The sequence below is a fragment of the Cucurbita pepo genome, chromosome LG04, assembly GCF_002806865.2.
Source record: "Cucurbita pepo subsp. pepo cultivar mu-cu-16 chromosome LG04, ASM280686v2, whole genome shotgun sequence".
Classification (NCBI taxonomy): domain Eukaryota; kingdom Viridiplantae; phylum Streptophyta; class Magnoliopsida; order Cucurbitales; family Cucurbitaceae; genus Cucurbita; species Cucurbita pepo.
In genome coordinates, this window is record NC_036641.1 from 347,266 (window position 1) to 360,400 (window position 13,135).

The following is a 13,135-nucleotide window of genomic DNA, read 5'->3' on the forward strand; positions in this document are numbered from 1 at the left end:
CAATATTATATAACTAAAACAAAAACAAACAATCCAGCGTCGACCCAACTCAAAGATAAAGAATCAGATTAAGTTAAGCTATGAACCCTATTCAATCCAATCAGTGTACATCCGAATCATTCACATGGGTACGAAAAGTTTATGCGAATAGATAAGTTATGATCGAAGATGACGAGGATCCATATCTTGTTGGAAGCTAAAAGGCACTGATAATTGAAATAGGGTTGGTTTTTTTTTTTTTGTTTGTTTAATGTGTTGGTGGAAGGAAGCTTACGTGAAGAACACATCGACATCAAAAGGTCCTTTTCTATTTAATATTATGCAGCGAAACGTTAGGGTAATGTGGAAGAACGACAAAGTTGACACGATTGATGACTCATCAACAACTCATCCACTTTGAATCATATCGAATATCCTAAGAATCCAAAACCTCATACCACAACTTATCCATAATGTTTCATCCATTTCCCCCCAAAACCATATAATGGATGTGAAAGAGACATATCAAATCTATCTATTCGTGAACACGATAGTACGTACGTGGGATGATAAAGTTTTTTCGTGTCCATCTATGAATTTTTTTGAATTCTATTCCGATCTCTAAAGTATCGAGCAATTATTGAGTACTTAACTTGATCTCGTGCATGATTTTAGACATTGAAGAGTAGTAGGATTTTGAAACAATGATTGCTATAGGAATTGAATCTTCCAAAGCATGACCCGAGTATCCAACCAAACTCAAGATTGGGTTGAGTTAATTTTTTTTTTAAGATCGAAAAATTTGGATCGGTTAGCGGGTTGACATTAACCCAACCAACTCGGAAATAGGGTTACAACCCAAGCGGGCTTTTAAGATTATTACGAAAATTAAGAATATTTGACGTATGTTAGTGATGTACTGTGACTTGTAAATGTCGGGTATTTGAGATTTTAGTTATTAATGTAACATGTATCGTGGATAAATAAGAATTTTTTAAAGAAGAACATCCGGACAGTGCAATCCAACCTGTGTGCACCCTTTTGCCACCGTTGAACATTTCTGTCCAAACGCTACCTAAACACACAATACAATGTCTCACTCAAATATGACCCGTGAGTTCATTTACTTCTCGTTTGATATGATATCTATAACTCTAGCTGTTTTTTCAATTTATCAATCCTCGATTATAAGTAAATCCTATGAGTAGAAAATGACTAAATTACCCTTGAATGTAAAAATTAATAATAAGAGTTTTTATCCAAAACTTACGAAATATACTTTGGGAAAGAATAACAAACCATCTAAGAAAGAAAGAAAAAAAAAAGTTCTTATTAACCAACTTATATTTATTTCATAATTACTATTCTATCCTTTATCAATCATTTTGGTACTTGTCAATTCATTTAATATTTTTTGGAATTGTGTTTTAAAATAAATTTTGGTGAATTAGGCGACATTCCTATAAATATCGCTACCATATTTGTGTTAGATGAACATGACTCTCTACAATGGTATGATATTGTCCACTTTGAGCATAAGCTCTCGTAGCTTTGCTTTGGGCTTCCCCAAAAGGTCTCACACTAATCGGATAGTATTCCTAGATTATAAACCCATGATCATTCCTAAATGAGCCGATGTGGGACTTTCATCCAACAGCTCCCCTTAATCGAGGCTCGACTTCTTTTTCTTTTGGAATCTTAGTTATTTTTTACTATGCCTTCGAGGCTCACAATACTTTTGTTCGATATTTGAAGATTCTATTGAAATGACTAAGTTTAGGGCCGGACTCTAACACCATGTTAAGAATGAAAAACATAAGTGAGATTGAAAGTCCAACCATTTGAACTATGGATCCGCTCAAGTAAAAAAAAAAAAAAAANTGACGATATGATAGTTTAGAAATACTTAAAAGAATTGATATTTAGCAATCTATACCAACAAAGTACACGTTATTTTTTCGATAACTCAATTATAGGAACTTCAAATTTAAGCGTGTTTGGTTTGAAGTAATCATATGTTGAGTGATGTCGTAAAAATTCTTCTAAGAAGCATTCGAGTGAGAACAATGTATACGAGAAAATTCTGTGTTGGTTTATTATTATTATTCTTTTATTATATTTTTGTATGGTTGTTACAAAGAAGAATAAAAATAATTAGGTTGGGTTGTCACACCTGGACTGGACGCACCATATTATAACGAGTATTTTTGTGCAGAAAAATATTATTAATGGATATTTAGCACTAATCATTTAGAAAGGTTTGAACGCCCGTCATTCTACTATATGGGCATTTTACGATGCTCGAGCATCTCGAGGTATCTATATAACCTATGTGATGTCCCACATTGGTTGGGGGAAAGAACAAAACACCGGTGTGAAAACTTTTTCCTTAAAGCCTTGAGGGAAAGTTCAAAGAAGACAATATTTGCGGTGGATCTGGACCGTTACAAATGGTATTAGAGCTAGACATCAAACGATGTGCCAGCCTTCTCGCTGTCCCATGAAGGAGGTAGACACGAGGCAATGTGCCAGTAAGGACGTTGGGCCTAAAAGGGAGGTGGATTTGGCGGCGGTACCAGAAGAGGGTCGTTACATCCTATAATACGACAAAACAAACACAATAATTCAAATATCTATTGCGTAGAAAGCTTAGATCACCTAAAAGAAAACTCTTTTTTAAATATTTGCATAAATAGATGTAAAATAATAATAATAAAAATAAATAAAGAAGTTCCTTTCAAATATACTCATTTCTTTAAATAATTTCTCAGATTTAACCCATTAATTTTGTCTTATTTGTTATGTAGTGTTAAATAATATATATATATATATATATTTTAAAACCTGTTGATAAAAAACTATTGCTTAAAAAATAAAACATTAATATTATATTAAGGTCAATAATTACATTATAGTTGATAAATAAATATAAATGTAGTTCCCTTTCAAATCTAGTCATTACTTCCAAGTTAATTTCTCGAATTTAACACATAAATTTTGTATTATTGGTGATGTAATGTTAAATAAAATTAATAAAAATAAAAAATATTTTAAAAAAATATAGTTTAAAGAAATCAGCGTTAATATTATATTTAGGGTCAATTTTAATGAGTCACAAAATTACCGTGTTTAAAAATATTTAATGACTCAAAATATCCAATCAACCCATTTCATATAATGACCGAGGCCATTGCTAGCAGATATTGTCTTCTTTGGGCTTTCCCTTTCAGGCTTCCCCCTCAAGGTGGCTTTAAGACGTTGCTAGGGGAAGGTTTCGACACCCTTAGGGTGTTTTGTTCTCCTCCCCAACCAATGTGGGACATCATAATCCACCCCCTTTGGGGCCCAGTGTCCGGTGTCTAGCTCTGATACCATTTGTAATCAAATAGATCCACCGCTAGCAGATATTGTCTTCTTTAAGCTCATTTGTAACGACCCAGATCCACCGCCAGCAAATATTGTCTTTGTCTTCTTTAGGCTTTCCTTCAAGGTCACTTTAAAAGTCGTCTGCTAGGGGAAGGTTTTCACACCCTTATAAAGGGTGTTTTGGGTGTTTTGTTCTCCTCCCCAACCAATGTGGGACATCATAATCTACCCCCCTGGGGCCCAGCGTCCGGTGTCTAGCTCTGATACCATTTGTAATCAAATAGATCCACCGCTAGCAGATATTGTCCTCTTTAAGCTCATTTGTAACGACCCAGATCCACCGCCACCGCCAGCAAATATTGTCTTTGTCTTCTTTAGGCTTTCTTTCAAGAAAAGTCGATATTGTCCTCTTTAAGCTCATTTGTAACGACCCAGATCTACCGCCACCGCCAGCAAATATTGTCTTTGTCTTCTTTAGGCTTTCTTTCAAGAAAAGTCGTCTGCTAGGGGAAGGTTTTCACACCCTTATAAAGGGTGTTTTGTTCTCCTCCCCAACCAATATAAACATCATAATCCTGTTCACACCCTTATAAAGGGTGTTTTGTTCTCCTCCCCAACCAATGTGAGACATCATAATCCACCCCGGCGTCCTCGTTGGCACTTGTTCCTTTCTACAATCGATGTGGGACCCATTCCAAATCCACCCTCTCTGGGGCTAGCGTTCGGGTGTTTTGTTCTCCTCCCCAACCAATGTGAGACATCATAATCCACCCCGGCGTCCTCGTTGGCACTCGTTCCTTTCTCCAATCGACGTGGGACCCATTCCAAATCCACCCTCTCTGGGGCCAGCGTCCGGTGTCTGGCTTTGATACGATTTGTAATAACCCAGATCCATCGCTGGCAAATATTGTCCTTTTTAGGCTTTTCCTTTAGTGCTCCCCCTTGAGGCTTTAAAACGCAAGTTTACTAAGGGAAGGTTTCTTCACCTTTATAAATAGAGTTTTGTTCTTCTTCCCAACCAATATGGGACATCATAGTTCAAGTGGTACAGTGTTGATTTTCAATGACTCAAAATATCCAATCATCATAATTCAACTCATACGATTTTGGTTGGGTTATGAACTTTTTTAAATTGAATGAAGTTTAAAACAATAATCTCTTCTCACTCTCTCTCTATTAGTCGTTGAAATCGGGATTTCTCATCAAGATCATACAGGCTAAATAAACATCTCTATACATGATCTTATTGTAAAAGAAATCTTATCCACAATAACAAAAATTAAAAAAAATTAAAAATAAAAAAGAAAAAAGAAAAAGCCATAAATGATTAAATTTGTTGTTTAGCGAAAAACATGTTTTGTGAAGAGTGTATAATTTATTTTCATAAATTTATTTAAAAAAAAGAAACAAACAATTTGTTGTTTTTGAAAATGGGCTATTTTGTGAGTAACTTTTTTAAAATAAGTGTACCAAAATCATTTCTTATATTTTGTTTTTTCTTATTTTTATTTTTCTTAACGTAAAATTTAATACCCATCACGAATAAAACATGGTCTACATATGCGTTGTAAAAACTTTAACAATAAACTAATTATTGAAATTAATTTTAATATTTATTAAAGCCACTAAAATGGTATTTTAGTAAAAAAAAAATTAAATAAATTCATAAAAATACGGTTAAATTTTGTACTTATCTAAAAAAAAATATCTTTAAAATTTAAAAAATATCTCTAATTAATATGATTCAACTTATTTTTTTAAAAAATAAAAAATTACATAATACCATGTTTAAAAATTACAGTCTGTCTATATCTCATAAAACGTAGTACTAATAATTTCATATATATATATACTAACGATAAAGATATTTTTAATTTTTTCAAAAAGTTTAAAATAATTTTTAAATTTTTTTAAAAGGTTCGAGAGTATTAATAAAAATTTTGAAAATTAAAAAATATTTTAAACTGTCTACATTTTAAAAGTTTAAGGATATTTTTGAGAGAGGGGAGGATGAATTTTATAAGAGAGGCGCGTTGGACGACTTTTATCCTTCAGTTTCATATTCTTTATTTTCTTTTCTTTTTCTCTCTCTTCTGCTGCTCTCTTCTTCCAGTTCTTCATTCATTGTCTCCCAACATTATTTATACACCTCCATTTCTTGCTTCTCTTCTGCACTTCTTCCTCTCTCGATCCCCATCCCTAAATCCCTATCCTCATCATGGCTGATTCTTCTACTGGTAATCGCTTCATTCTCCTCCTCCTTCTTTCCGATCATTCCCCGCATTCCCTTTTCGCCCAATGTGAATTCGGATCGGATGATTCTTTATTTTAATTACCTGTTCTGTAATCCATGTTGTTTTGTGTTTTTTTTTCTTCTCCGATCTCTCTGGATTCTTTGTCCTGATTTTGCATGAAGTCATTGATTCCGCATCGGGAGGGTATTTCTATGTTTGCATGATTTGGGTTTTTTTTTTTCTTTTTCGGGGAGAGTTGTTTGATCTTAGAGGTTTGAAATCGAACAGTTTTTTGGTGTTGATTTGTGAAATTAGGATGAATTTCGTCTCGGGATTTGGAAATTTTAGCTCGTTATTAGAGACGTGGTTGATGATGCTTCCTAATTGTTCGTTATTCTGCTTTTGGAATTTCCAGACCCGGGTCAACTATGAACTATTTTCTAATTTTGCGTATTTCTACGTTCTATTTTTGTTGTTCATCTGATTCTGAATCTGTATGTTTTCGTTTTATTTTTCTTTTTCTCTAGCCTGGAAGATCAATGAATAAGATTCATTCTGTTGTATTATTGATTTTGTATTTCTTCCTTATTTTCAGTGGTGGAAGCCATAGATGGAACTATCTCCGTAGCATCTGCATTTTCTTGTCATCAAGAAGGTACTAACATAACAACTCGCTTTCCATTTTTTATTAATTTGTTTTCATGTTTTTGATTTGTACATTTCTTATTTAATATTTCCTTTTGCCTTTTTCCCATCAAAACTCAAGGGAGAATAGATCCTTTTCTCATATTTAAATTTTCTGTTACATTTAGGGCCCTTAATATCTACATGTAATTATCAATATTGTTCTTGTTCTTGTCTGTCTTGGATGATTGGTCCAAATTGATATAACTTCCCCTGGCCTTTAGATCAGTGAAGTTCTAGAATTTTGATCCCTTTTCTTCATGGGTTTATGATTTCTTATGGATTTGGTATAATCTATTTTGTTGCCATTGTAATATGTTTCACTTGAGAGATCTTCAGTTCAAAATCATCCTGTCTGAAAGTAAAGTTCTGTTTAGGGAGAGATTTTGTCTATAGGAATCTATCCATTGCTTTGCTATGAGCATTTGTTTTGTTCATCATTTAATTCGAAGCCGAAATGAACAAATTGTCCGAGCTTTAACAATATTCCATTGATGTTTTCATGTTTAAATTAGCTGTACAAGATAGAGACTACAAGTTCTTGACTCAAGCAGTTGAAGAGGCTTACAAAGGAGTTGAGTGTGGAGATGGAGGCCCTTTTGGAGCAGTTGTTGTTCATAACGATGAAGTAGTTGTGAGCTGTCACAACATGGTCTTGAGAAACACTGATCCTACAGCACATGCTGAAGTCACTGCAGTTCGGGAGGTCGGTATAAATCATTCTTAGTTTTCTTGAAGTACTTTGCATAAAAACAAGTTAATCTTGACATTGGAAGTGAAAAAGTCATTTGATCATGAAATTATGTGTTTGGTTAGTCCTGATTATGGAATAATATGAGTACCAAGATCGATAGAACTGATACCCTCAAAGTTTTTAAAACGCCTCTGCTAGGGAGAGGTTTCCACACCCTTGTAAAGAATGCTTTGTTCTCTTCTCCAACCGATGTGAGATCTCACATTCCACCTCCCCATGGGGCCCAACGAGCTTCATTCTCCTCTCCCACCGATGTGGGATCTCATAGAACTTATCGGCCACAATATCCTTATGTTTTCGTGTCCATTTTCCTTTCCAAAAGCTTTGATCTACTTTTCTTATTGACATAATGTTATTCGTTATATATTCGAACTGCAATCTGCAAATACATCTCCTTGTGAGCTGTTGACTTAAATGCAATTCATGACGACTTTCCTCTTCTATAGGCCTGCAAAAAACTCGGCCAAATCGAACTTTCAGACTGTGAGATCTATGCATCGTGCGAGCCATGTCCAATGTGCTTCGGTGCCATCCATCTTTCAAGAATTAAGGTTTGTGGTTGGAATTAGTCATTAATCATCGTGCTCGTGTTCTTGGTTTCTTATCGTTTACCTGGAAAACAACAGAGATTGGTGTACGGAGCGAAAGCAGAAGCTGCAATAGCGATCGGGTTCGATGATTTCATAGCTGATGCCATAAGGGGGACTGGGTTTTATCAGAAGGCTCACCTGGAAATCAAGAAAGCAGATGGGAATGGTGCTGTTATTGCTGAGCAAGTGTTTGAGAAAACAAAGGCAAAATTTCAATTGTACTGAATTTGCATCATCCATCCATCCTTTGTGTTAAAATAAATAAATTATCAACTGTTCATATATCCTTTATCCTAAATTCATGGAACTATCATGCAGTTGTAGCTTTCCTTTTTAACTTTCAATTAACACAGCTTCTGTATCTTCGTCTTCAAGAAATGGTTCACTTTATTATATAAATTCTGTATTTTATTACATGTATCCAATATTTTCTTTCGAATTTCGTAAAATATTCTAATAAAGTTAATAATATTTCGTAAACAAAAATTTAATATAATGTTTTACGAGTTCAAATTTCAATATTATTGATCGTGTGGAGGACACTTCTTCATTTGGTTGGATCAAGACTTGTTGGTAACGATTTCTACCAGAATAAGATTCTTCCTTAATGTACATTTCAATGTTTTCAACGTGAGAACGAATAATTCATTCCCTTCAATAATTTCGTATCCGAACATCTTATCACGCTCAAAAGCATCTTATGAGCTTAATACCCTCTCGACCTATGAGTTTCCAAGATTCCCATGTCCAAGTTATTTTTTTTTCCTTAATATATACTCAATTTTCTTAGAAAAAAAAAAAAAAATGTTACAATTTTATTTTTTTGAAAAAATAAAAATGTAGATCGAACTATATTTTCAATCAAATAGAATAACAATATTATAACAAAAAAAAGTTTAGCGATGTATTGTCATTATTTTCCGTTAAAAATTTGTAAATTAATCCAATCCAAAAATTTAGTAGAGGCGAAGTCTTCTAAATTAACCAACCCGAAAAAGCAAGGGGCATTTTTGCAAATTTAGTGGTACTAAAAATTTATAAATTAACCCAACCCGAAAAAGCAAGGGTCATTTTTGCAAATCTAGTGGTAGTAGAAATTTATAAATTAACCCAACCTGAAAAGGTAAGGGTCATTTTTGCAAATTTAGTGGTAGTAGAAATTTATAAATTAACCCAACCCGAAAAAATAAGGGTCATTTTTGCAAATTTTGTTGGGTTAAGAGATGAAATGAAATAAAGTGAGGGTCTTTTTTGCAAATATAGTGGGGGTGGGGGCTAAGTTATTGTTTATGGTAGAGTCAACCACAAAAAGGGAGAAGTTTGATGCGTTGGATAGTTGAAAAGGGTTAGGTAAATTTAAAGGCAGTCACAAGAGAAGCGCGTGATGGGGTTAGAGGGTTAGAGGGTTAGAGGGTTAGGCGGGGCTTCAACTCCATCGAACCCACGCGACCAAACCAAACCAAACCATCGCTCTAAAACCCAACCACCCTCCTTTTCCTTTTCCCTTTCCGCCACCATAACTGTGACGCTCTTTCTCTTCTCTCTCTTATATATTTATTTCTTTGCTCTCTCAGCTTTCAATTCAAAAAAAAAAAAAAAAAAAAAAAAATACCCGAAAAAATAAGGGTCATTTTTGCAAATTTTGTTGGGTTAAGAGATGAAATGAAATAAAGTGAGGGTCTTTTTTGCAAATATAGTGGGGGTGGGGGCTAAGTTATTGTTTATGGTAGAGTCAACCACAAAAAGGGAGAAGTTTGATGCGTTGGATAGTTGAAAAGGGTTAGGTAAATTTAAAGGCAGTCACAAGAGAAGCGCGTGATGGGGTTAGAGGGTTAGAGGGTTAGAGGGTTAGGCGGGGCTTCAACTCCATCGAACCCACGCGACCAAACCAAACCAAACCATCGCTCTAAAACCCAACCACCCTCCTTTTCCTTTTCCCTTTCCGCCACCATAACTGTGACGCTCTTTCTCTTCTCTCTCTCTCTCTCTCTCTCTCTCTCTCTCTCCATGGATCCTCGCAACGACGCCGTTTTCCCCGACGAAGACCTCGAGGACGACGAAGAATCTCTCGACGACGATGACGACGACGAAGAGGAGGAGGAATTGAACGACGGTCCTTCTCCTTCCACTTCCTCTGCTGGCGCCGTTGCTGTTCCTTCTGTTTCACCCGTCGTTACCATCGCCACTCCCGGCACTGCCGTCCGTCCGGTCTCCATTGTTCCTCCCCCTTCGATTGTTTCCATCTCCTCGGCCGTTCTGATCCGCCAGCGCATCGGGACCGCTGCGGCCGAGCCTTTGGTCTTGCCGGGTGAGAAGAAGCCCTTGGATGAGTGCAGGAAGTTGTTTCAACGCCTCTGGACTGATGAGGATGAGATCGAGCTGTTGCAGGGGTTTTTGGATTACACGATGCAGCGAGGTACCACTCATCATCATCAGAATGATACGGCGTTGTTCTATGACCAGATCAAGTCGAAATTACAGTTGGATTTTAACAAGAATCAGCTCGTTGAGAAGCTTCGGAGGTTGAAGAAGAAGTACCGTAATGTTATTGGTAAGATTAGCTCTGGTAAGGAGTTCAATTTCAAAAGCCCTCACGATCAGGCTACGTTTGAGATCTCTCGCAAGATCTGGAGTAATACAGGCCGAATTGGAGTCGAAGACAATGCTTTGGACGATGACGAGCCTGCTCCGCCTCCGTATGCGAACTACATGGACATTAAAAACGAAGAGATGACGTTGAATTGCTCCGAGAAGAAACCCACGCCTACTCCGAAATCCCGGAAGCGTTCACGGCCCGGATCGGGATTGAGAATGGACGGGCCGCGTTCGTCCAACGAAAATTTGAATAAAGAGAAAAACAGTACCTACTTCCACAACAACAACAACAACAACAACAGCGAAAATGTCAGTAACGTAGCGGTAGCAGGATTGATCGAGGAGACGGTGAGGAGCTGCCTGTCGCCTTTGTTTAAGGAATTATCGAGCACTTCCATGGGAGGAGGGCTCTGTGGAGGTAGAGGGTTCAGTGGATTGGCTTTGCATCCTATTCCATTGAGCTTCGGTGGAGCTTCAATCAATTTTGGAGGTGGAGGAGATATGGCGGATGAGAGGTGGAGGAAGCAGCAGATTTTGGAACTGGAGGTTTATTCGAAGAGGTTGGAGTTGGTTCAGGAACAAATTAAGACGGCATTAGAAGACTTGAGGTCCATGGGAGGCTGATTTATGGAGCTCTGAGCTTGAAGAAGGGGCATTCGTAAGTGCTTTTAGCTTTCTCTTTTCTCTTTATTTCTCCTTTTTGTTCTTGAAAATGTTTGATCTGCGGTTGATAGTATACTTAGTGGCTCCCTTTGGTCAATAATTGTAAAAAATAATTTATAATAAAACCACTCATTTACAATGTATTGATAACATAGTTTTGACTGTTTCATTTGCATTATTATCATCATTCTTTGTTGATCAGTTCGTTTCCATTGATGAATGTAGCTGAAATTTCTGAGATCATATATATTCCATTCTGTGTTGATCTGAACTGAGTGGATCTCTGATAGTAGCATAAGATTCTGAAATCAAAATGAATTTTCATACCCATTTCCCTTTTGGGTGATGTTTAAATTTCATCTCCTGTTAGGGGTTTTATGATTTCCACCATTTTCTTCTATCCTTAGTGGCAAACTAGCAGCTTGAAGATTTCACGGTGCTCGTTTTTAGAACTGTTCTATGTTTCTCAAGAACAAAAATTCTCAACTGTTACTCTTAAAGCAGTTTCTCTGATTCACTTTCCTATGGCTTTTCCAGTTATGCTTTGCTTTGTTATTTACAGTGGGTGGCTTTAACTTTTAAAGTCACTCGATCACAATTCTGGAAAGCGTCTAGAGAAGTTTTTTATGCAAAATAGAGGGCCAGACAATCAGAACTTAAAAGGGAAATATTCTATCTTTGTTAGATGCTCAAACTATATCTGAATGAGTACAAGTTTCAGCATATTTTCATTTCTAGATGAAACTTGTTGATAGAATTTTGATTTCTAGAATTGGGTATTGCTGATTTGAACTCCAATGACCTTCCATATTTGAAGGACTCCTGATTCATAATGCCAGATCCTCAATGGCCCTGATTTTGCCTTCTATTATCCTCCCACTCCAGTTGGAATCCGTTCTCTTACAATTTTTGGAAGCTAAATGAGTAGGTAGAGGTAGGAAAGCCTGAGATGAATACTTCAATTTCAATTTAGACGTCAGCAGGATTTTCTTGTCCATTGGATTGAGATACTTCTAGTAAGTTAATCAGTGTGAAGTTAATTCAGTTAATACTCTTATGCCTTCAATGCCAGACCCTCAATGGCCCTGATTTTGGTTGCATATTAGTGGAGAAGATATAGATAATGGGTATTGCATATGTGTATAGATTGAATCATCGACTTTTGAACTAGAAGTAAAATAGATACTTTTGTCGGTGATTAATGAGTGTTGCATATGATGGATTGAACCATCGACTTTTGGACTTGAAATAAAATAGGTGTTTTTTTCGGTGGATAACGAATTTTGCATATGATGGATTGAATCATCGAGTTTTAAACCAGAAATAAGATAGGAGCTTTTCTGGGTGGAGTTATTTTTGGATTGGCAGGAAATATGTAAATGGCATGTCCATGTTTGAGATGGTCCTAGCTATGATTAAAGTGATCATGGGGAAGGCAGAGGAAAGTGGTGGTTTCTTTATGATGAATAAAAAACAAAGTTTGTGTATCTTTATGATGATGTTTTGGATAGAAGTGCTTTCTGCAGTGCCTTTTTAAGTGCTATTCATTGTCTCCATTGACTTGGACTATAATATTTATATGTGTTTCAAGCTTATATCACTTACTTTTGGCTAATTTTTTTATCTGAGATTGAAAGAATCATTGATTTGGGACTAAGACCCCAAANAGTGCTATTCATTGTCTCCATTGACTTGGACTATAATATTTATATGTGTTTCAAGCTTATATCACTTACTTTTGGCTAATTTTTTTATCTGAGATTGAAAGAATCATTGATTTGGGACTAAGACCCCAAATTTTGTAGTTATTTTTCTTCTGATTTCCGTTATTAGTTCAATTCATTGATGTTATTGTTATGTTTTCATGTATAATATGCGACTTTTTAGGGCGAAAAAAGTACCTTTCTTCACTCTTGAACTGTCCCGTTTCTGTGCAGGGATGGAGAGGTCTTCTCGGAATCGTTTGTCGACGTAATTTAATCATAAAGAATAGTTGTGTTATTTGATCGCTAAAATTTTATTTTATTTTATTTTTTATTTTTGGAGAAATTTGTATCTTAGTTGAAAAAATGCTTTTGATCTCTATACTTTTGTCATAGTTATGATTTAGTCTAAATTAGTATATAATATTTTAGTTATTGTAATTTTGTTTATAATAATTTAGTGGATGTAGTTTTATATGTGTAACAATTTAATTCTACTATGAACTTTTGTTAATAATTAATAGGGTCTTTTGATATTTTATTGATAAATTACTCGATCTATATTAA

General features: G+C 35.6%; 2 protein-coding genes across 2 annotated transcripts; both read left to right on the forward strand.

Moving 5' to 3' along the window:
* The first annotated feature begins 5,388 nt into the window (after positions 1 to 5,388).
* LOC111794098 (guanine deaminase) lies at positions 5,389 to 8,027 on the forward strand. Its single transcript, XM_023676233.1, has 5 exons — positions 5,389 to 5,582; positions 6,175 to 6,234; positions 6,779 to 6,969; positions 7,464 to 7,568; positions 7,644 to 8,027. The coding sequence occupies exons 1-5, from the start codon at positions 5,564 to 5,566 to the stop codon at positions 7,830 to 7,832; spliced, it is 564 nt and encodes a 187-aa protein (XP_023532001.1). The 5' UTR covers positions 5,389 to 5,563; the 3' UTR covers positions 7,833 to 8,027.
* Positions 8,028 to 9,528: 1,501 nt separating this feature from the next.
* On the forward strand, positions 9,529 to 13,055 carry LOC111793521 (probable transcription factor At3g04930). Its single transcript, XM_023675441.1, has 2 exons — positions 9,529 to 10,860; positions 12,803 to 13,055. The coding sequence occupies exon 1, from the start codon at positions 9,615 to 9,617 to the stop codon at positions 10,824 to 10,826; it is 1,212 nt and encodes a 403-aa protein (XP_023531209.1). The 5' UTR covers positions 9,529 to 9,614; the 3' UTR covers positions 10,827 to 10,860; positions 12,803 to 13,055.
* Positions 13,056 to 13,135: the final 80 nt, after the last annotated feature.